Raw genomic sequence first — 24,492 nt, forward strand, 5'->3', positions numbered from 1 at the left:
GACAAACCTGGTACATTTGCATCACCATCTGATAAGTCATCAGATTCCCAAATTCCTTGGTATTCATCTCCAGTTTCCATTTCTCTTTCCGGTATGGCATCAATAGCATCAACATCAATATTAGTATCATTTCGATTAACGGATAACTGTATCGGTACTGACTCTGGTATAGCTGGAAATGTAGGGATTATGGGTGCCTGTCTGGGTGGTGGTGGTGGTGGTACAACTTCAGTAAACTCACAGGAGTTTTGGTACCCCGGGTTGTCATAACAGGGACTGTGGTACCCCTGGTTGTCATGAGGGGAGTGGTGGTACCCCTGGCTGTCATGAGGGGAGTGGTGGTACCCCTGGCTGTCATAAGCCGAATTGTCATAACCTGAAGGTCCAACAGGGGGAGCCCTAGAAGGTCCAGCCCCAGCCGCACTAAAAGGTCTAGCCCCGGCCTGGGGAACCCTCCTGGAATATAAGTCTATCATCGCGACCCCCCTAGACTCAAATTGTTGGTACACAGCCTTCCACAACTCCTCATCTGTTATAGGAAAACTCACAAAGTAAGGTTTACCCGCCCCAGCCCGTTGTGTGTCAATTCGGGTAGCCAATTCTAAGTCATACCGGTTGGGGTTTACACCAGTCTTTTCGTATACTAGTTGCTTAAGTTCAATAAATGTGGTTCTTTCATTAACCTGCAAGCCGAATGAGGCATCTTTCGAGTAATACACGCCCTCTACACCCTTAGTTAGCTTACCGCCCACGTACAGTGCAACCAGCATTTTTTCCTTAACAAACTACATTTAAAAAAAAAATTCATAAGAATTACAGTATAATAGATTCATTATTTTTTGCAATTTAAAAGTTAATTATAATATTAATTAAAGACTAATTTATAGTATTTACATACTGCGGGTATAATAATTATTAATTAAAAATTAAACAGAAAATAATTAAATAAAAAATAAAATACCTGTAGCAATCGCCTCTAAATCGCCTAAAATCGCTTCAAAATCGCCAAAATCGTTCTCTCTTTCTTCTCTGTGGTTTAACAAATGAGACTGTGTGATGGAGAGAGAGAGAAAACGTGCTTATAAGACAGCTAGCGGACCGCCAGGGATACTGGCGGTCTGGTCCCTAGTGAACCGCCCAAGCTGTCAGAACTTGAAATTTAAAATTTTAATAAATGCCAAGTCCTTAATTTTTTGACAAATACCCTAAACAAAAAAAAACTAAAATTTCACAAATGAAAATATTAAGAAAAAAAATCAGATCTCTAAAATTTCACAAACTAAAATTTCACAAATGACAAATACCCTTAAGTTTAGGTCATATATTAAACGAACTAATATTTCTAAAACTAGTTAGTAGACCTTTATCCATATTTGCTAAGATTAAACTAAAATAGAAATATTACATAGACTTAGAGCATCTACATCCCTAAAACTCAAAAGGATTTCTAAATAACTGTTAACTATTTTTTAGAAATTATGGTCTTTAAAGTTTATAACTCTCACATCCCTGAAACTCATTTTAGAGTTTCTATTAAGCCACGTCAGTAACAAATTAAAAAGAAAAACAATTTGAGCCAATCATTTGGCCAACATAGAGTTTATAAACAGTTTCTTAATAAGAAATTTTCGTGCATAGTTTCTAAATAAGAAACTCTCCCACATCACTGAAACTGAATTAGAAACTACCACGTCAGATTAAAAACTCTAATAGTTTCAGAGATATAGATGCTCTTACATTGCTTATCGAACAATAAAACATTATCTTACTACTAGAAATTACAATAAAATTTAAGTGGGACTCTCCAGTTCAAAAAAACTGGAGAAAATATAAGTCAGAGGGATCTTACAGCGTCCCTATCTGGTCAAACTGCGCCATGGCTCGGAGGCCGTGTGGGTCTTCTGACTCGCCTCTCACAAAAGCGCGCGATCTCAGATTTTACCTCTCCCGCGCACAGAGCCCAAGAGCTTGTCAAATAATTAAATTTCAGAGGGTACATCTGAAAAAGGCCAAAACTTCAAAAAGATATGCAATTATGCTTCGTCCATCGGGCAGCGTAAAAAAGATGGTACGTCACGGACTCTCCATCTTGCGCAATAAACAAAACTTGGAGGCTGTTTCCGTAAATTTCCCCACCCCACCGCCGCTTTAAAAGCCTCCAAAGCGGGATTCCTCGAGCGAAAACTCAAGTCCCCTTGCTCGCATAAAAGCAAATCTCACCAAAAAAACACTAAAAAGGAAATAGATAGATCTTGCTTCTGAGATGAGAGAATTGAACGAAGAAGACGAAGAGAGGCAGTTCGCCAAGCAAATGGGATGTATGGCGACTCTGTTCCATTTCTTCGACCGACCTCACATCGTCTCTAATTCTCGTCGGGAGAAGTTCTCTTCCTCCTCATCACAGGTTAGTAATTAGTATCAGTATCCCCCACATTGTCTTCAATCTTAGCTCGATGCGTTTTGTTAATCTTTCTTATATTTCTATTAATTTAGATCACAGAATCAGTGTCTCCATCTGAGCGATCGGAGCAATCTGGACCATTGGTTTTACCTGAAAAAGATAATATGACGGAGAGACCACCTTCTCCTGAGCCAACACGTGCATCGTTATCAGCATTCAAAACCACCACCACGTGGAAGCTGAGGGAGGCGCCGCGCCTCTCCCTTGACAGCAGGCTCCGTCCCCGTCAGATCCGAACTACCGTGGACAAGGTCCAGGACTCCGATGACAATGACTATAACCGCCGGTCCCCGAGCGTGGTGGCCCGGTTAATGGGAGTTGATACTCTCCCTACTGAATCGGGTTTGGGTCCAGGTTCACCGGCTCAGCTCTGCCGATCTGCTTCTGAGTCCCGTGTCCCACGTGAGCCATCATATTACCGTTTCATTGACTCATCTATTTTTAACAACAACATAGATTACAACAACACTAACAAAAAGAGGGTAGTACCAGAGCCGAAGCCGGATCTGTGTGTGAGGGTCACAAACCCAAACCCAAACCTTAGCGCTCATCCGCCTTTCCAAAGGAGGAGTTGCTTCGAGCCTGTCGATTGCTACCCCGAACCGAAGCGATTGAACAGTGGAGAGATAACATTATACGGTGAGATTGAGCGCCGGCTTAGAAAACGCGGCATTGATGAGCCGTGCAAGGATCTAGAAACTCTGAAACAAATACTCGAGGCATTACAACTTAAAGGTTTATTACATTCACAGCCACCAGATCACCAATCGGATGGGCGTCGTAGCTTTTCTGATGACCACATATCAAAACCCCAACCGCCAATTGTTTTAATGAAGCCTAGTCCAAGGCCACCTCGGTCTCCCAAGAATGAACGGGTACTTGGCCGGGGTGGCAGTCATGGGTCCCAGCATTGTGGGGTCCATCCGAGAAGGGAACAGGTAGAGTTAGATCGAATGGTGAGGCGATCACGGTCTCCTGATCGGAGTGGGGTGGTGAAAAGCCCCAGTTCACCGACCAGGAGGCGTCCTGAGTGCAATGTGATGTCCCCTAAAAGGGTTGGGCAATATGGTAGCAATGTGGAGTCACCTAGGAGCCCTCAGATGCAAAAACAGAGTATCTCAGCCATACGATGTGGTAAGCTGAGGCCGGAGCCCGTGACTGTTCGATCGGGGAAGGGACGCAGGGAGGTGAGATCATCAGTGATGGATGATACCTCACCTTCTGTGTCTGATAGCAGTGTCAGCACCTCTTCTGTCCTTGATTTTGAGGTATTATCTCATGCTTTCTTTTGTATTGTTTTATATTCTCGAATTTGAATACCGATGTTACTGGTGTATTCCATATTTGTTTACTGGCATTTTGTTTTACATTACTAATATAAATTTCTTGTGTTGTAAACTGTCCCCATTTTGTACGAACCAAAATCATTTAAGTTGTGAGGATTTGTAAGGTACTATGTACAGTTATGATTTTAATTTATTTTGTACTACACTGGACACTGGTACTCTTGCGTTTGCCCCTTCCTAATTGCCACGTGGCCTGTTCACAGGGCTACTCTGCTTTTACTAGTTAATGCTAGGTAAATCTTTTCAAGTGGACTTTGATTTAAAAATAATAGACTGGATGCACACCAATATAATTTATTGGAGAGTTGAGTTACTAAAATTAATCTTGTGTTTTAATGCAGAGATCAAAATTAGAAGAAGAGAATAGTAAATCAGGACGCCACCTCCTGGAGCGCTGTGACAAATTACTGAGCAGCATTGCGGCTTTTACTTCGACTGATATGGGAGACTCACAACCCAGTCCGGTATCTGTACTGGATGCCTCCTTTTTGAATGATGAGAGCTCTCCTTCTCCCTCAGGCAAGCGCCTGGTAATGGCTCCCGATAACACCAATGCTAACATGTGGCATATAGAACCCAGCGCGGCCCATTTCTTTGACTCAGATTCTGATGAACCATGCACAGTTGGATCAGAACTAGATGATCAGGATTATCTCTACCTATGTGAGTTTTTACGTGCGTCCAGTCGTCCATGTGATTTATCTAAGGCGAGTGATTTGTTAAAGAAACGGTACCAATCTTCTGATGCCACATGGCAACAACAAAGTCTTGTTTATGATGCCGTGAAGGAAATTGTGGAGAATAGTCGGCAAGTGTCGACATGGGAGGCATTCACAGGACATTTGGGGCCAGCACCGCACACGCTTAAACAACATGTATGGAGTGAGTTACAGAAGATCCGAGAACCTGCTGTGAATTTTGGCGAGCTAGTCGACTTGAATGAAGCTACGTGTCGGGCCATAGAGAAGGATTTCTCAGCTGATCATAGGTGGAACAAACCATCAATAGAAATTTCTGATGCTGTGTTGCAGATTGAACGGTTAATATTCAAGGATCTCGTTGCCGATACAATCAAAGAACTTGCTGATGTTGGCCCCACAGATCACTACATGGTTCCTCGCCGCAAGCTTGTGTTTTGACTCCCGAGCTTGCACAACTTCTAGTGAAGAAGAATTAGTTGTGTTGTCTAATTTTGATTATGGTGTGTTAATATTTTTGTTTTTGTTTAGTATAAAGTTATTTTCCTAGTTAATGTATTTCTATTAGCTGTTAACAGAGTCCTAGCATGAAGCCTTGAATTCATTGGGCTAGAATATAACCTACTTATTTTTGCCAATGTATTGTATGGAAGGGATTGGCTACATTTGCAAATTTGATAGTTTCACAAAATATTAGACTTCTTTCTGTGTACGGTGTACCATTGTAAATTGTAAAACCAGGTAGATTTTTGTTGTTAGGTGGCATGCATGTGAAATCCTGATCTGCTCTGATTTCTGAACGGTGAGAGACTATAAAAGTGAAATGCTCTAAATTTGGTGCGCCAGTCAAAAACTAAACAGGGAGTTGGTCAATCGATGACATGCTCCAGAGTCCAGAGACAGTGGCAGCAAGCAATGGTGACGGTTATTATGTAATAAGAGAAGTCTCTCTGTAATAAGAAAAGAGTCAGAAGTAGTCACGGGAAAGAGATCAGGTTGAATTAAGTTAATGGGGTCCACTTGGCAGATGTTGTGTGTGCGTGGGACCCGTAATCCTATGATTGGGGGTCTCTGTCTGAAGTCATTGGAAGAGACTAGAGAGTTACAGTAGGATCTACTATCTACTGTAGATACTAACTAGTACATACATGATTGTTGACAACAGCGAGATCAGAAAATGATGGATGGATACTTGGATAGGTATTTGAATGAATGGGGTTTTGAGTCAGGTACTGAGGTGGGCTCGCCGTACTTTGAAAGGGAACATGAGGGACACCTTGCATCTGCATAGATTGTGCTCTCTTCTCTTCATCTCTTGGTGGGGTATTCAGTAGAGTAGGTGTATGCCAAGTTCGGAATCTGGATTATCTGTTCCATTTTTTTATTCATGGAATATGTTTTCTTAGCCACTGATTCACCAGCTTAATTTTATTTATTCGGAGAGCACTATTAATCACCATATCTTTCACGCTAAACTTTCATTAAGGACCATTTGTACGGGGTAAAACTTCATTAGAAATGTAATTAGTACAACAAGATCCTAAAGCTATACAAACAACAACACAATTGCTATCCCTTACAAGTATACATCAATTATGTGTTGCCACCCTCCCCCTCATAGCACATCTCAACCATAGCTCGGTTTCCTCCCTGATCGGATGTATGGTAGAGGTATCCAGGAGCCGACCCAAGATTTTTATTAAGGAGGCAAAAAAATATCGAATCGGATTTAAATAGCTTATGGGTATTTCAATCTATTAACTAATTGAATACTCGATAAAAAAATAATATTTTAACTTATATTATCTAATGCCCTGACTTATAATTTATGATTCTTAAACTTATAATTCTAATTACCAATCATAATTTAAAAAAAATATTTTGATTTTAACACTATATTTAACCAGAATTACAAATCAAACATTCATAGTGGGGCAAAAAAAATTTCAGGGAGGAGCAAAATCAATCGGTACCGATAAATCACTACTAAAACTCGAAATTCATGAGAAACGGCTGCCCCGTAGTCTACTCTGAGTCTGCCCCTGAAAATATCCTCTGATTTATTAGGATTTTTATTTGTAGGTGGCTTCGCATTGGAGAAAGGTTGGGATATGTATAGCCATCGTTGATGTTTGTGAATCAAAACATATTATTAAAAAACTAGGTTTTAACAATATAGGAATTAACGGATTTTAAAACTTTTTAAATATATTCTGACTTTATTCGGCAAATTCGAACAGGTCCAATTACAAAAATAGTAAAAATATATGTAATTTCATCCACTTGATTTTTATACAATGATTCAATTCTACCACTGACAACAACTGCCAAGATTCCTCAAAAAAGATTCAGTTCCACCACCACATATAATATGATTTTGAATATTTGGTTATTGTCTTTTATTTTATCCCACACTATTTTATGTTATTTCAATTTTTTTATAAAATCATATTATTTTATTTTTTTCATTATATTCCACAATGCCTAACGTTACAAGTGAATAGTTTGCCTATATAATAAAATTTAATCCCTTATCCTCTAGAAATTGTACAAGATCCAATATTTCATCGGGCAGCATCCGAAAATTTTATTTATATCATATTTAAAAAAAATAAACCAAAAAACTACATTTTATGTAGAATGTCAAAAATACCAGGGCCGTCAATTCAATCTGCGGCTCCATTATTGGAGTCCGCATATTGAATTAAAAGTCTCCACAAAAATAAAAAATGCACTATAATATACTGATATTTAGATTTTTTTTTTCTTTGGGGGGGAGCTCCAATTCGATCTGTACCTCCCCAAGAATGGGGTTGCAAATTGAATTGGAGGCCCTGGTATTTTTCAAATTTTCCAATTTCAGAGGTGTTTTGGTTTATTTTTTTTTTAAATGATACTAATAAGAATTTCGGGGGCAGCATTGAAGTATGCAATTTGAAGACAAAACGTAATTTTATTTTTTTATGGGTATACCTAAAACTCATTTACCACCTGAGTGTTAAGTTTGGAATTTTCTACGTTAACTTTTGGAAGTTTTAAATATTGTTGTGTTATTGATTTTTTTTTTTCGTCCAAGAAAATAACAATGTAAATGCCATTATTTAAGCCACCGAAAAAGTGGAAAAATTACTCTACTAATATTTATAATAATTTTAACAGAATAAATTGAGTGAGAAATATTTTTATTCCCACTTCTTGCCTACGCGCTTTATTGTGAATTTTTTTTAACACTTGTACCGACCGGGGTCTTTTGTTTGGAGACGCGAGTTAATTCCTCAAACAGGCGTACAGTGCGACAATTGGAGGCAGCCACCTTTAGCAGGAACTGAATCTCCTGCCACCAGAGTCACTACAGGTGAAACCAGTTACTGTTAAAGAGTTTAATTACTATTACTGTTTTTAAATTTGGACCCACCTGCAGTGACTCTGGGGCAGGAATTTCCTGCCCCCAGGGGGGCAGACGATTCGGTCCCCCTTTAGCAGGCTAATAACAGGTAACAGAAATAAAAGGACCGCTTGGTATGATTATCAAAACAGAGAAAATTATAATGGAGAAATGGACCATATATCTCTTAGAAATGATTGTGTTTGGATGGTCTCACAATAGTGTTATTCTTAGAATAACATTGCTATTTTAAATTAGAGTCATTCAAACAATTTTAGTTGCTATTTGGAATAAGTAGAATAGCGCAATTTTATTGTTCCAACAAAAAATAGGAAAAATTTCAAATCCTCTACTTTATTCATTTTCTCCAAACTCTATTACAAAAAGTACATTCCAACAACTTTTTTCACTATTCCGAATAACTTGGAGTTAGCACTATTATCTTATCATCAAGGTTAGTCTTATTAATTATTATCTACTATTCTCAAATGGTAGCTATTCTAATTATTCTAGAGTGCATCCTAATGTACTTTAGAATATGTTTGGTTGAAAAGTAAGAATAGCTAGAATAGCTAAAATAGCTAAATCTCAAAACTCTTAGGAATAACTTATTCTAATAAGATAAAAAAATTGAATTCACTGTTCTAATTATTTTAACCCAACCAAATACCGAATAAGCTATTCCGAATAGCTTAATTTAAAAAATTACCTATTCTCAATCCAACCAAATATATCCTTATTTTGCTGTTGTGTATGGAAAACAGGCAACAACCAGCTGCAAATAGTGCCATTTTTAGAAAATTATGCTCTCTACACAGAAGTGCTTACTGAAATTTTTTTTTTTTCAATAATAAAAATCTTAATTTAGTTGAAACTTTTAGCAAAAATATTAATGTCACCAGGTATATTTCTGTGTGCTATTCAATAGTTAGGACCACTCACATGATTTGAGTGCTCATCTTGTTAAAAAAATTTCTATCAACTATTTTAATTAATGATTGTATAACAAAAGATGTAGTCACCTAAGTTGGTAAATAATTAATTATACTAATACATAATAGAAAGTGAAAAACAATTTGAACGGTAACATGCATGTTTACATCTTTTAAGAGGAATTAAAGGGAAACAACTACCCATTTTTATTGTAGTACTATGTGGGACATAATTCTTAATTTTGAATAGGTGCAGACAATTGTGTCAGTAAAGTAGAAAAAAGTAGCTTTACTATTTTGCTAAGAAAGGAAAAAATCACATTACTCACCACCTTTTTCTTATTTTGCTTTTGATCAGATTTATTTCCCCTTAGACAACTTATTTGGTTACAACTCGGAAGAAACAACGAGATGTGAAACTTCGAAAATTAATGTTTGTCTTGTTATAATTGCACACTTTAAAAACATTGAAATGTCAGTCAATTTTTTATTTGTTGTTTCGGTCGCTTCTCTCAAAAAAATTTCCTTTCTTAGAAAAATAGAGGGAAGATGAATAGACAGTCGAAAGAGTGAGCCTATGGTACTATGTGTATCACTATTTGGTCCGTAATATGAATAAATATTTACGTTTTTAAAATTCTAATGGTCGATCCAAACCGTTTAGAATGATTTTTGTATGAATATGTACTTGCAGATTGAATTTCATATTTTTAGAATTCTTTTACTATTTTTGAAGATAGATAGAAAATCACTATTTTTGGACGGTCCAGAATTTTCAAATCAAGTGATTTTCTACCAATCTTAAAAAATATTACAAAAATTCTAAAAATAATATAAAATTCAGTTAACAAGTACATATTCATATAGAGATCATGTTAAACAGTTCGGATCGACAATTAGAATTTTGAAAACGGAAATATTGATCCGTATTACGGACCAACCCGTGATATGCATAGTGCCATAGACTCACTCTCGTCATAATATAAAATGTTGAAAAATTCATTGCAAACCATCAATTCTATCATCACGATGGCAACACATTACCAATCGCAACATATAAGTCTACATTTTTGTTAAATTTATTCAATTAGTTGATAAAAAAGAAGAGCATTTGCGTCAATTGTATCATTCATTCATTCACCAGGTTACTATTAAGAGGAGGGTTCAAATGCCTCCATGTTTTTGTGCCTCCATCATGCCTCCATCTCTCTTCATCATTTTCAAAGTTCAAACAGTCGATCTGAACCGCTCAACCTAACCTCCATACTAAAATATGTTTGGAGACCAAATTTTATATTTTTAGGAATTTTTTTACTATTTTCTTAGATAGGTACAAAATCAGTAAATCTGAACCATCTAAAAATAGTATTTTTTTACCCATCTAAAAAATAGTAAAAAAATTCCTAAAAATATAATATTTGGTCTCCAAACATATTTTAGTATGGAGGTTAGGTTAAGCGGTTCGGATCGACTGTTTGAAATTTAAAAATGATGAAGAGAGATGGAGACATGACGGAGGCACAAAAACATGGAGGCATTTGAACCCTCCTCTACTATTAAAATCAGAAAGTACCTGCTATAACATACATTTTATATTATATTCTTACAAAACCACGAACCCTTCACAAATCATTGGGTTTAAGTCTAACAAATTAAAAAAAGATGGATATCTTTTGACTGAATCTCTCTAAGTCTAATCTAACATTTGCATATTTATTTGGGTCTATCATGTTGAATTAGGGATAAAAGTTATTCTCTGTTTTCTTTTTCTTTTGAGATTCGTACTATTCACCTTTCATTAGTAGAGACCAGAGAATCTCACCTAAACGGAAATAAATCTGCTGTGATTCTCAAAAGAATCACAGGACCCTGCCTTTTAAAATCCATCCCTCTATTTGTTCAAATGCACACATCTCAAAATCTATTATTTTATATGCACAAATCTCAAAACAAATTAATGGATAGATTTGGAAAAGCAGGATCCTGTTATTCTCAAGAATCACAGCAGATTTGTTTCCCACCTAAACAAGTCATTGGCGCTAGAATTTAAAATCCACTAAGGATTGGAGCAGGAGATCTGAACTTTTATCAGAGTGGCACAGAAATCAAGGTGGATAATTATTTAACCATGATATCAGCATTGCATCACTGATGGTTAAAAAATTATCAGGCATCCAGTCTGACAAACTTCGAGCTATATCCTTCCTCCAGTAAAAACAAAACTGGAGATATCCTTATCAAATCAAATCGAACTTTTGAGTTTGAATAAGATTCGAACCGAATTGGTTTGATTTATTTAAGAACGAACTAATTTCAAATTGAATTAATTGCGAACTATAGATTTTTGGAATCAAAGTTAATTGAATTACGAACTACAATTTTTTTGGTAGCCCTAGTAATACCGGTAGATTATGCATTAGTTTTCTTCTCGCAGAACAAAATTCACACGGTTTTCTTTTATCTTTCACGAAATCACATTAATGGATTATGAACCAGCTCAAGATTTTCTTACCTTTTATGCTGAAACATTTTCTTATTATAAGTTACTATTGAATTAACAATTTTGAGCTCTGATATAAGTTTGGTTCCTGCATTATTAAAGATTGATGGTTGAATCCACTAGTTATATTATTTGAGATTCGAACCTAAATAGTATGCGAATCAATTTCGAACGAACTATATCCAGTTTGAGTTTGAGATTGAATAAGATTTGAACCGAACTATTTTGATTTGTTTCAGAATGAACTAATTTCGAATCAAATTAATTGTAAACTTTTTTTAAATCAAACTCAAATCAAATCGAACTATAAACTTTTTGTCCAACCCTATCTCTGTATCAATTTATTTATATTTTCATATTTACTTATTATAGGGCAAAAATGGAGGGAAGTGATCTCACTCAGGCCCTGTTCGGCTGCACAGTGGGAATGGGAATAGGAACGGAAATAGAAAAAGTTTGAACTAAAATTTACTGTTCACGTGAAAAAAAAAAAATTCAATCTGAGTGAATTTTTATTTTCCCACTTGAACAGTAAACTTTAGTTTGCAGCCGAACAGGCCCTCATTCTGAGACTCTGAGTCTCTGAGATGAGATGAAGTTTATTAAAAATGGATGAGAGAGAGAGAGAGAGAGGGAATTTTTTGATAAATCATAATTAAGAAAATCATTTTTACTAATCCAGCATGATTGCTTTTTTTTTTTTTCAAAAACCAGAAGGACCGGAGGAGCCCTCAGGTCTCAATTTTTTCCTTTCCTCAAGACCGGAGGAGCCATCTGGTCTCAATATTTTTTTTTCAAAATTTAACGGAAGCCACAGAAAAGCCACAGAAGATCCCATGCATATATGCCAACAAAATTTTTCAAGACCAGACCAAGGCTCCGGTCCCTTTTTTTTTTTTTTTACTTTTTTCACTTTTTTCTGTGCGGCTATCTGTGTAGCATCTCTTATTTTATGTATATATAATATATGTATATGTGTATGTATAATATATGTATATATAATATATGTATAATGAGTAGGGTTTTAATGCCTCATCTTTTTTATACCTCATATTTTATATCTTCGCTTTCAAAGTTCAAATTGTCGATCCGAACCGTTCAACATAATATTTATGTTAAAATATGCATATAGATAAAATTTTATATTTTTTGAAATTTTGTTTACTATTTTTTAAGATGAGTACAAAATTCAACAATCTGGATATAGCGATTTTGATATATACACACATATATTATATATACATATATACATATATACTTATATACTTATATACTTATATACTTATATACTTATATACTTATATACTTATATACTTATATACTTATATACTTATATACATATATTGAGTCCGGCTAATTTGCTGCCGACAACATTTTAGCCGAAGGTGCTGCCGCCATTTTTTATTTTTGTGATGTCCAAACAACAAATTCAAACCGTTAGATGTTTAATCTATATTATAATCTACTTGAAGACCAAATTTTACATTTTTTGGAATTTTTTTACTATTTATTAAGCTGGTTTGAAAACCGCTGATTTCAGTAAATTTCTGCAGCATTGAAATCAGCGGTTTTCAAACCAGCTTAATAAATAGTAAAAAAATTTCCAAAAAATGTAAAATTTGGTCTCCAAGTAGATTATAATATAGATTAAACATTTAACGGTTTGGATTTGTTGTTTGGACATCACAAAAATAAAAAATGGCGGTAGCACCACCGGCAGAAAATTAGCCACAGCCTACATATATTATATTATATTATATTATATATACATATATATATACACACATACACATACACATACACATACACATACACATACACATACACATACACATACACATACACATACACATATAGATATATTATACATACACATATACATATATTATATATACATAAAAAATAGAGATGCTACACAGATCGCCGCACGGGAAAAAGTGGAAAAAGTTAAAAAAAAAAAAAAATTGAGACCGGATGGCTCCTCCGGTTTTGAGGAAAGGAAAAAACTGAGACCGGAGGGCTCCTCCGGTCCTTCTGGTTTTTGAAAAAAAAAAAAGCAATCATGCTGAATCGGTAAAAATGATTTTCTTAATTATGGTTTATCAAAAAATTCCGAGAGAGAGCACAGAAATTTAAACCTCAACAGAGTGAGCGGACAATCTGCCGGGAGGTGATTTAGCTGTGAAGTCACAAACAGCAGCCCACACAAAAACAGCCAATACATTGTTGAAACGTTGAGAAATACAATACAATTATCTTAACGACATAATTAAATTATAATCTATGGATGAGGAGGCAGGATCCCATCTCTGGGTCCACCCACACAAAACCAACATATACAAACGAAACCCTCGTATGGGTCTTGTATTTGGGACATGCGACAAAGTCGACATCGATAACTATAAATTGGTCCAATCAAATTCCAACCGTTTTTTTCAAATCAGATGGATCGGATCTGTCCAATAAGATTTGTTCAATTGGTTGATTAAGATTAATGGTAAGAGATGAAATAGACAGGTTCAACTTTTTTGGGACCCACTTGATGTAGTCTACGTACCCAAATGGTAGAGTTGCATTGATGGGTACATGGTAGGGTGACAACGGGCTGGCTCATTACGAGTCACAAATCAGCTGATATTAGAGCTTCAAGTTAAAATCTCAGTTTGAAATCGTCATGAATTGGACTGAACTAGTTTGCGAGCTGGTTTGTTGGATTTGGCTGGATCTTGTTTTAAGAAGAAAAAAATTTCTATAAATTTTTTGAACCGAGTTAGACAATATAAAATGCACACAAATTGATGCCTAGCCGAGCTAGCTCGCGAGCAATCTAGGCCCCAGCTTGAACTCGTTAATTTTGGATCGAGCTAGTGGCGAGCTGGCTCGTTAACAGTTCAGTCCAATAACGAACAAACTGTTAGCGATCAAGTTAGATGCCAGTCATGATCGAGCCATGAACTACGAGATTTTACATAGTATTGGCCAAAAAAAAAAAAATTAAATAAAAGATAAATATGAAACGGAATATAATAAACAAACGAACACATGTATAAGCATACAAAAGGAGAAGGGTGCATTACATGAGAGGGACAACTGGTAGCGATGCTAATTTCCAAGCAAATAACTGATGTTGTTTGGGCCCACACAGGCCTGGACCAGTTGTGCCAGTGTGGGGCCAGACCTCACTACTAAATGGATATGTATTGCACAAAGCAATGCATTTTATAGTTTTATTTTCTTTTATCCAATGCATTTGTATACTTTTCTTTTTATTTTTTTACCTGAGCAATGCATATCTTATATTATCTATAACAAGTTGTTTAATTTTTTTTTTTTTACCATTTCTGTAAGTTGGTTACAGGCATAAAATTTGATCCCGAAACAACATAAAAATTTGAGAATGTTTTAATTGCATATAACATTGGTGGTGGTTCTCAAAAACTGAAAATAACTTGGAGCTATGCAATACCAACATTAAAATAAGGGACACCTTCATTCAACAATAAGGCCCAAACTACATGGGCCGTTATATGTGAATTGACAGGGGTATTTTAGGCCCATAGCAGCTCTAGCCCAATAAATTATCAGTTTCTTCTAGCAATTAGCTCCATAGAACTGGTAACTGGGCCTCCGCTTTCCTTGCATTGTTATTCAAAATGTTTTGCCCACCTTTTCGTAAGCTCAGCCCGGTTTTCATTCCATTTTTTTTTGTTCTGTTTTTCTTCATTTCCATTATTTTTGTTTGTTGTGTGTGTGTGTCTAGAAATGTTGGTATTTCTCTGAAAAGAATCCATGTCATTTGTGATAGCCTGAAATGTAATAAATACAGATTCATACAAAAAGAACCTTTTTATATATGTTTCATTCTTTCATTTTAATTTTCTTCGTAGTAACAGGTACGATCTACAGTTGTATGCAGAAGTTGAGAAACTATGATATTTGTAAAAGTAACTTGAGGCGAGTATTGCACATAGGGGTGTAAATTCAGAGCGGATAATGTTGATATTATATCCGTATCCACATTTTAATGAGCAGATACGAATACAGTTAGTAAACGGATATTAAAATTCAATACCAAATTCTCCTTAAACGGATATGGATACATAGTAGATAATTCACGAATACGGATATGAAATGAATAATTGTCAAATTATTGAGTCATATGAACTTTAAAATAAAAAATACTAATTATTAGATATGAGATATGTAATTTGTAAATAAAAAATGGATGAAGTGTGATAGTTATATTTTTTTAATTAAATATAGAATGTTTAATTTGTAAAAAAAGTATGGATATGTATAAAAGTTTATAAAAATATGGGTATTTATAAAATTCCCTCCCTATAGGAATAATTTGTTTTGAGATAAAAGCCAGTTCAAATACGGATAATTAAAGATGGATTATGGTAAGCGGATATAGCGGATATCATCCGTATCCGGTTGTTTTCTTCATATCATATCAGATAATTATCCGTATCTGCTCAAAAGTTTTATTCTACTACAATTTGAACGATATTTTCATTGTATATAGATATAGTCATATAGATGTAGCCTTACATACTATTAATCATCATTACTTGGACGATTTACTTCATGCATCTTGACAGCGCTAGCTAAGCTAAGCTAATAGCAATTAATTACTTTGCTTGTCATTTGCTTTGCTATTGGTCGTAGTCTTCTAGGCTACTGGATAAGTACAATGTAATATTACAATCAGATTCTTATTTTGAGATGCATATTAAGCCACTTGTTTAGCTGAGTTTGCTCTGCGATCACATTATATTAATCTCTTCTGTATCACTTTTTCAGATTTTCACATTGACTAATTTCAAAAAACAGAAACGACAATCATGTTTGTATGAGATGAGGGTTCAAATGCCTCCATTTTTAAAAACTTTAATAACTCAAAATTTAAATCTTAAAATTGAAAATAAAACCGTTGGATATGAAATACATCATTTTATCTATGTACGTGTAAAAAATTATGATATTTCAACTTTGTTTTGGTTGTCATCTTAAACTTGTAAAAATGTATGCTAATATGGATAATTTCTAGACGTTGATTTTTCAATTTATTGATTCATATAAAAGCAAAATCAAAATGTGATAATTTTTAGAGAAAATAACATAGATCACATCTAACGGTTTTATTTTGACGTTTAAGTTTTAAATTTAAAGTTATTAAAAATTTAAAAAATAGAGACATGATGGAGGCATTTGATAATAATTAAAAAGAAATTATGTTGTTTCGACAGCTCAATGGTTGTGTGTGGAAGTTACTGGAAAAGAATCGTGTAATTAAATAAGTACTGATTTCATGCAAATCCATAGTTTGGCATATATGCAAATTTTATTTTCAATTGGAGTGTCTGTGCGGGACCTATGGGAGCATAGTATCTTATACTAGCTAGAATTGTATTTGAATCCGCGTGGAACTATTGAATGGAATCTAAAAAAGAAAAGTTTCTATGGATGTCGGTGCTTAGTGGATGATGCAAATATGCCTTTAATATTTTATTTTTATTAGCCTTTGACATGACAGGTGCCAGTGTAAAATTAAATGAACCATACACAAAGGAAAAATGAAAAGCAGGAATGTTGAAATATAGAAACAGATTCAAATTTATTTTGTATTGTACAAAGATAACGGTTAATTTGTAAGAAATAGTGTCATCGTTAATAAAATAAGAAATAATGCTTTGTAAATAAGTAAGATAGAAAATAATGTAACATTTAATTTGTTTATAGTCTTATACTATTAATAGGACACTTGTAATAAGAAAAACAAGATTGTAATCTAATTTGTTTTCTTAATCTCTTTTTTCTTGCCTTACAAAAATTAACATGGTATCAGAACCATAGAGTTCTGTGACCAAAAGAAAAACACAACAAAGTTCAGCAAAAAGAAAAATAGCTCAAGAAGGGCAACTAGAGACAACAAATTCCTCCAAGCTAACAAATACTTTGCTCAATGGCAAAAATTACTTGTCATGGGCAAGAGCAGTGTCGAGGGCCCTGAGTGGCCGTGAGATGTTAGAATACATCACTAGTGAAAACAACACATGAGTACTAGAAGACGCAGATCCAAATAAACTATCTGCTGATGAAAATAAGGCAACAAAACTGTGGAGAACCACAAACGATAGAATTATCACCTCACTTATGAACTCAATGGAGCCGGTTGAAAAGAAAAATAATTTCTCACATATTTATCAAGTTATGTAGGAACTTCAACAAGAAAAACAAGGGTCAATAAGCAATACTGAGTACCTTGGTGCTCTTGAAAAGAAACACAATGAGCTTCGATCCTACCAGTCAATAACAACAGATCTGGCCACACTCCAAAAGCAGGCTGAAGAGGATGATATTTTTCAATATCTTGCAGGACTAAACCCGAATTATGAAGCAGTAAGATATCAAATCATGTCCACAGTACCTCTTCCTTCTTATTCTCAAATTAAAAATTTAATTCAATAAGAGGAGAGTAGAAGACTTGTCATGAATGGTCCACAGATTACAAGTCACAAGGGACATGAGATCCATGGCTTAGCCGTAAAAAATTCAAATTTAAAAATAAATAAATAAAGACACTTGTAATAAGAAAAATAAGATTGTAATATAGTTTGTTTTCTTAAGATCCTCTCTCTTATCTTACAAAAATTAACAAGGAACAATCTACACCATGTTTTCTTAATGGCATAAAAGTAGCATTCCTTATATCATATCATATTTCTCATCGGCTTAGAACAATCTACACTATGCCTTGCTTTTTAATACCTGAAACATAGAAAAATATCAGAAGGCGTTACAAATATTCCCGTAAATAATTAAGTTTTGAATGTATAGGTGTTAAATTTGGAACTGTTGTAAACAAAACTTACATCGAGTGGCATAGCAAGGTTGGTTAAGTGTTGGGTCCTCCAGAGGAGGTTTCTCTCCAAATATAATCTCACAGCTCATATCTTCAAAATCTGAACAAAAGGAGGGTTAAAATAAAAATTGTAGAGCTATTGTTCTAGGAGAAATTAAGGACATTATTATTGTAGAGCTAGTTGTCCTTAATTTTTGTGCCATAAGACTTGATTATGTTCTAGGAGAAATTAAGCAACAAATCAATGACTAACACTGAATCTGATCACTTAAGTATGTTATATGTTGCACCAGAAGATTGGATCTAGAAAGTCTACAAATGATGTAAACTGAGGAAACATTCATTCCTTATTTTTCTTTTGAGTGAGGATATGGTACTATTACTATGCATATTGCGGATTGGTCCGTACTATGGATTAATATTTCCATTTTCAAACTCCAAAAAGTCGATTAGAACCGTTCAACATGATCTCCATATGAAAATATACTTATTGATCAAATATTATATTTTTTACAATTTTTACAATTTTTTTTTGTTATTGTTTAGATAGATAGAAAATCACTTGATTTAAAATTTTATACCATTTAATTTGCAAGTGATTTTCTACCTGTCTAAAATATGTAAAATTTAGTCTGCATACATTTTCATATGGACATGTTGAATGGTTCATATAGACTATTTGAACTTTTAAAAAAAAAATTCATCCATAGTCCAGGGCGGATCTACATTCACCTATACGGATGCTAAGCCACCCTATGATTTTAAAATTTTAGTTATGTATATTGAATTTAATTAAAATTTATTTTTTAAGAACTTTTTATATAATCTAGCTCTCCGCATAAACTATCACATATCTACTTGTAGCCTAGTGGTTGTGGAGAGTTTGGATTCAATTTTCAGCAACAACATATTGTTCATTTTAATTTTAGCACCCTCTATCATGAATGAATTTTTAGTTTCGCCTCTGTCCATATATAGTACGGGCCAATCTGTGCTATGCATAGTGCATAACATAACTCTTTTCTTTTCATATTTTTTTTCTTTTACATTTGAACTGCTTGTGTCAGATAAATAAGTAGGGACGGAATGATTGTTCATCCTTTCTATTTTTCAAAATTTAGCTTTCATTTCCTATTTAATTTCAAAACTAACTGTGATAATTATTTTAATTTTTTTGGGTATATATATAAGTGTATCTGTATGTGTATGTGTGAATCTAGCTATGAGCTATTGATGCCTTGCACTAACAATGGTTGGCAAAGTTTTGAGAAGTTCTCTGAATTTCATATGCATTCAGTCATGTCATAAGCAATGTATTGGGGCTTTTCATTTTCTCTCACATCCTGTCTCCTGTCTCAGTGCTTTATCTCGTCATCCACCATTTTTATTGCCTTAACATTTTTGTTTATTTAGGATTCTTGGTACTATTTTAGGAAATTTTGTCTTTTTTTATTTTGACAAGAAGGGAATATTACCTAGCAATTAGCATGAAACAAAAAGAGATAAAGCATTGGCAAGGTAATCAAACAGAGAACAAAAAACAAATTGCACTGGTACCAAACTGGCAACATAATGCATGCACTGATAACATGCTTCATGGTAGTGCAAAACATTTATTTAGTATATACTACAAGTGATAATTATTTGTCAAAATTCACAAATAGCTTACTGGGGAGCATGTAGACAGGCATGCCAAGAGAGTCATATATGAATTTCTGACAAGGTATCTTGCACAAGTTGGTGCACATCCCTACACACTGAGTGTTCTCCAGAAACCTACCATCACCACAGACAAAAGGTATTGTTCAACCATGCACTGTACCAGATTCCAAATAAAGAAATGAAAACCAAAGATACTATATTCTATTGGAAGCAATTTTAGTGTGAACAGTTGGTCTCTTTATCATGGTCAAGAAGCTAGTGTAGCTATCAATTATCAGTTGCCAGAATAAGCAGTTCATCTAGGTTCCTAGTTATCGTGCTAATCCAGCGTCACATCTACTGTAACAGGTGGCAAATAATAAGCGCTTTTTTTTAATTTTTTTCGAATACGTGATCATTATTGAATAGTATTGCCAACTATATGCCTTTGAATTATTTTAGTAATTGCTTAGGTTGCCTATGGACAACTGGAATATATAGCAGAGGTATAATTATCTAATTTTCTGATTACTGAAAGTTACCTGCATTTAGGGATGTAGACCACATTTTTCTCTCTCCTGCCTTCAATTTCTGATTCCCTCACCTTCAACCACAACAAAATTGTTTAGGAAAAAAAATAATCACCTTTTTGTACTTGTCTTTTTTTTTTTAGAAGCCTATTTAGAATCTAAGATCCTACGCATGCATATGAAATTTTATTAGAAAGAAAAATCAACTGAATCTCAGATTTCAGATCATTCTGAGTAGTTAATTTTTCCATTTTTGTTTTTGTAATTTTGATTTCTGTGAGAACTATTTTCTGAAAGAGTCCTTTATATATATATATATTTTTTTTTTATTTTACTGTTTAACAAAAGTTATATGCATCTTCAAATTTTGAAAGAATAAACATGATATAAGGTAGGTGTGATTACCTCAGATGGTCCCACCAGCCAAGCAAAAAACAGAACGGTGAACAGCGCAGACAATTCCCTCATGAACTTTGAAGGTGGAAACAACCCCTTGATCTGTCAAATTAATTGCAGAATTAGGTACTTAGTTAATTAGTGCTCATGATCCACTTTGTTAACATCTTAATTAACAGTGTCTTTAATTGCGAATTGCATATATTACATATACAAATGTTAAGTTCGATGTTAACGAAAGAAATGCTGACAAAAAAAAAGAATGTATACTATAACACATGTGCTTCACTATAGCTGTCAATATTAAGGGTTCATAATCAATGCATAAATCATTTAGTTTCATAATATGAATAAAAAAGATTAAATATATTTACTGAAAAGAATCTTTATGTTTGGTCAATAAAATATAAGTTACCATCAGTATGGTGACGGTTCATTAATTTTACAATTTATAAAATTTTCCGCGAACTGTTACCAGTCTCTGAAGAAAAGTATATGTATGTCATAGTTTAAACTGCAAGCAAAAGAATATATAGCTTACCATTTTAAGGAGAAGTTTTGGACACGTCTTCTCAAGCGACTTGATTACCAATTCCCGTTGCATTGCTGCACCGAAGGTTCTCGAAACCATTGTTGCCACTTCTGTTAAGCTTTCATAACCTTGTTTTTCATTCCTGAACCCTGTGGAATAAATATAGTTAATAATTGGTTTTTTTCTCAATATTTCGCGTACTATATATGCTTGCTTTCGTATTGAACAGAGGTACCAACTCGAAGTTATGTGCAAACAATATATTGTTGTGCTTGTTTTTTCTCTTTATTTTTTTATTTTTAATTTTCATGCATTTTGGCATGGCTGAACTGAGTTTTGGTGTATCATGTGAAGGAATCTATAACGAACACATGTTAGTTAAAAATTAATTTTATTTGATCGATAATCATACCGGTAGTATGTTGGAGGCTTTGAGAGAGATAATGAATAGCTAGGTGATCAAACCAGCTATCTTTGTAAACAGTCTTCTCTTTGCAAATGACTCCAAAAGTCTCTTTAAGAGGCAGCATGGATGTAACCACCTCAGAATTATAGCCTCGGTTACTAATTCGAGTTGTATTACCGAACTTTGAACAATGCGGTAATCGTTTGGTTTGAAGTGAATTTGTTTGGCTTACATGGAGTAGACTAAGAGAGGTATTCATGTGTTTAGAGAGAGAGAGAGAGGTGGGGGGGGGGGGGGGTGCCTGTGGTTGTGTGTCTCTTATTAATTGCAAACGAATGGTGTGTGTGCTTTGCCTTGGATGGTATATTAATAGGGAAATGGCAGCGCTACGATGTCAGGTCAGAGTCATCCTATCCACATCAAGATTCACGCGAACAACTTTAGGATTCATGCGAATCAAGTGAACACACATCTTGATGCTGATCAGAGGTTATAATGAGTGTAATTAAGCATCTTACCGTCATTAATTTTTGAATTTTCTGGCATTTTGTGAGATGCATAGTACAAATTTGCGCCAGCTAGAATCCTTGAAAGATCATACCCAAAAAGACATTTTATAAGTGTGATGTTTTGTATTCTATCAAATAAATTGTATTCCATAATTGAAATAATAGTTTTTCAAATCAACACAAAAAAATATCGAAATTGTGATCAAGTGATTTTCTACCTATCTAAAAAATAGTAATTTTTTTCTAAAAAATGTAAAATTTGGTTTACAAGTACATATTCATATGGAGATCATGTTGAACGGTTCGGATTTTAAAAACACAAATATTGAGCCATTGCACGGAGGTCCTCTATAGCATATTAACATTTTCCTGTATATATATAGAGGAGGGATCAAGTTACAACAATTTTTTGAGTTATAACAAGTTATCACAACCATTTTCTACATTTTCAAAGTTCAAATCGTCAATCCAAACCGTTAGATGTGATCTCTACAATAAAATGTGTTTGGAGACCAAATTTTACATTTTTTGGAATTTTTTTACTATTTATTAAGATGGGTACAAAAACTAGTCAAATTCAGACCATTGAATTATGTACCCATCTTAATAAATAGTAAAAAAATTCCAAAAAATATAAAATTTGGTCTCCAAGCACATTTTATCATAGATATCACATCTAACGGTTTGGATCGACGATTTAGACTTTGAAAATGTAAAAAATGATTGTGGTAACTTGCTGTAACTCGACGATCGAGGATTTGAACTTTGACTATATATATATATATATTGTGATTCTTTTAGAAAGAATTTCAAAGTTCAAATCGGACGGCTCGACTACAATTATAATACTGTTGCAATTATAACAGCGTTACAGCGGAGAGGTGAACTCTGAGAAAGTTCATAAATTTGATTATTTTAAATAAAAAATGCTTAAATCCGATTAATCGTGATTTTGCCAAACCAGGATCCGGCCCATCTACCCACAAATCGGCCCAACCTCAGACCTTAAGGGGCCTTTTTTTTACCTGCACTAATGTTTCGTTTTTTTTTTTCTTTTTTCTAAAATCTGCCAGCCCACAAATTTTAATAAATAAGAAATAATAGAAAAAAAAATTGGTAAGAAAAGATAAAGTGGTCCTTTTATTTTGTTACCTTGGTTTTAAACAATTCGATTTTTTAGCACTTTGGATACTGCAATATGAGCTTCGTATCCGTATGGGATACGTATCAGATACCAGTACGCATCCGATATGACACATATACTTGTCTAGTTAGTACGCTAAGATACGCCTCTGACACATCTAATCAATACGGATCGACTCGCTGGGACCGCACCAAAACCAAATTATTTTAACACTGAGGAGAATCAAACCCAGTTACTGTGGCTTCATATCCATATATACTGCATTATCACTACGCCAGATCGCTTTTGTTGCTAGAAGACAGGATCTTTTTTATATAATGTATTCTTAGCTATAGTTTTGTATTTTAATATTTAATCGATATAATACGAATTAATAATATAATTAAATAATAAAATATATATATATGATAGATGTATCATATTCTTAATTTTTAAAAATTACTGTATTATCGTATTCGTATTATATCTGATACGATATTCGTATCCATATCCATACAACATATGACATAATTATATTCGATACGATACCCGTATCCATATCCATGCAACATATGACATAATACAGATGAGACTTATCAGATGTAATTCATAATATAGATGAGACCATCTCTCTAAAAAGTAAAAAACAAATTAAAGAATTACATCAGACTAAATTTTGTCAAGCTAATTACGCTCCTTCTAACCTTCCTATCTATTTTTAAATAATCTGCTTATGTAAAAACCAATGGTTTAAATAGCGTTTATCGCGAAATAGCGTACGGGTTAAAAAAATCGCGCTATGCTCAAATAGCGGCGCTATAGCGCGGAATAGCGCGCTATAGCGGCGCTATTTGGGCATAGCGCCATAGCTTTTTTGGTCGGAAAACGCTATAGCGGCGCTATAGCGCGCTATTTAAAACACTGGTAAAAACAAACCATTACCTCAATTGTTTGTGGAATTTATTTAGAGCTTTGCATACAGGGGCGGACCCACATTGGTGGGGGATGGATTCCATTCTATTCTGCACCCCTGGAAATAAGTTTGTTTCTCTTTGGACTCACTGCGACGGGGTGGAGAAGAGAAAGGAAGAAAAAAACACAAATAAAAGAAGAAGAAGCGTCTGAAAGGTGAGGGTCAGAAGTTTAGACACAAAGAAACTATTGT

At 34.3% G+C, this 24,492-nt stretch overlaps 2 protein-coding genes across 2 annotated transcripts; one reads left to right on the plus strand and one right to left on the minus strand.

The window, feature by feature from the left end:
• Window positions 1-2,198: 2,198 nt before the first annotated feature.
• Window positions 2,199-5,215, plus strand: LOC144566310 (uncharacterized). Its single transcript, XM_078316307.1, has 3 exons — window positions 2,199-2,404; window positions 2,494-3,729; window positions 4,149-5,215. The coding sequence occupies exons 1-3, from the start codon at window positions 2,264-2,266 to the stop codon at window positions 4,944-4,946; spliced, it is 2,175 nt and encodes a 724-aa protein (XP_078172433.1). The 5' UTR covers window positions 2,199-2,263; the 3' UTR covers window positions 4,947-5,215.
• Window positions 5,216-17,897: 12,682 nt separating this feature from the next.
• On the minus strand, window positions 17,898-21,979 carry D27 (beta-carotene isomerase D27-like protein). The gene is made up of 7 exons (XM_078315792.1): window positions 21,702-21,979; window positions 21,299-21,438; window positions 20,767-20,859; window positions 20,374-20,435; window positions 19,860-19,966; window positions 18,201-18,290; window positions 17,898-18,096 (listed from the first exon to the last, which is right to left on the minus strand). Exons 1-7 carry the CDS (start codon window positions 21,952-21,954, stop codon window positions 18,071-18,073), a joined length of 771 nt encoding a protein of 256 aa, XP_078171918.1. The 5' UTR covers window positions 21,955-21,979; the 3' UTR covers window positions 17,898-18,070.
• Between the last annotated feature and the right edge of the window lie 2,513 nt (window positions 21,980-24,492).

Source organism: Carex rostrata, chromosome 15 (genome assembly GCF_964058835.1).
Source record: "Carex rostrata chromosome 15, lpCarRost1.2, whole genome shotgun sequence".
Lineage (NCBI taxonomy): Eukaryota > Viridiplantae > Streptophyta > Magnoliopsida > Poales > Cyperaceae > Carex > Carex rostrata.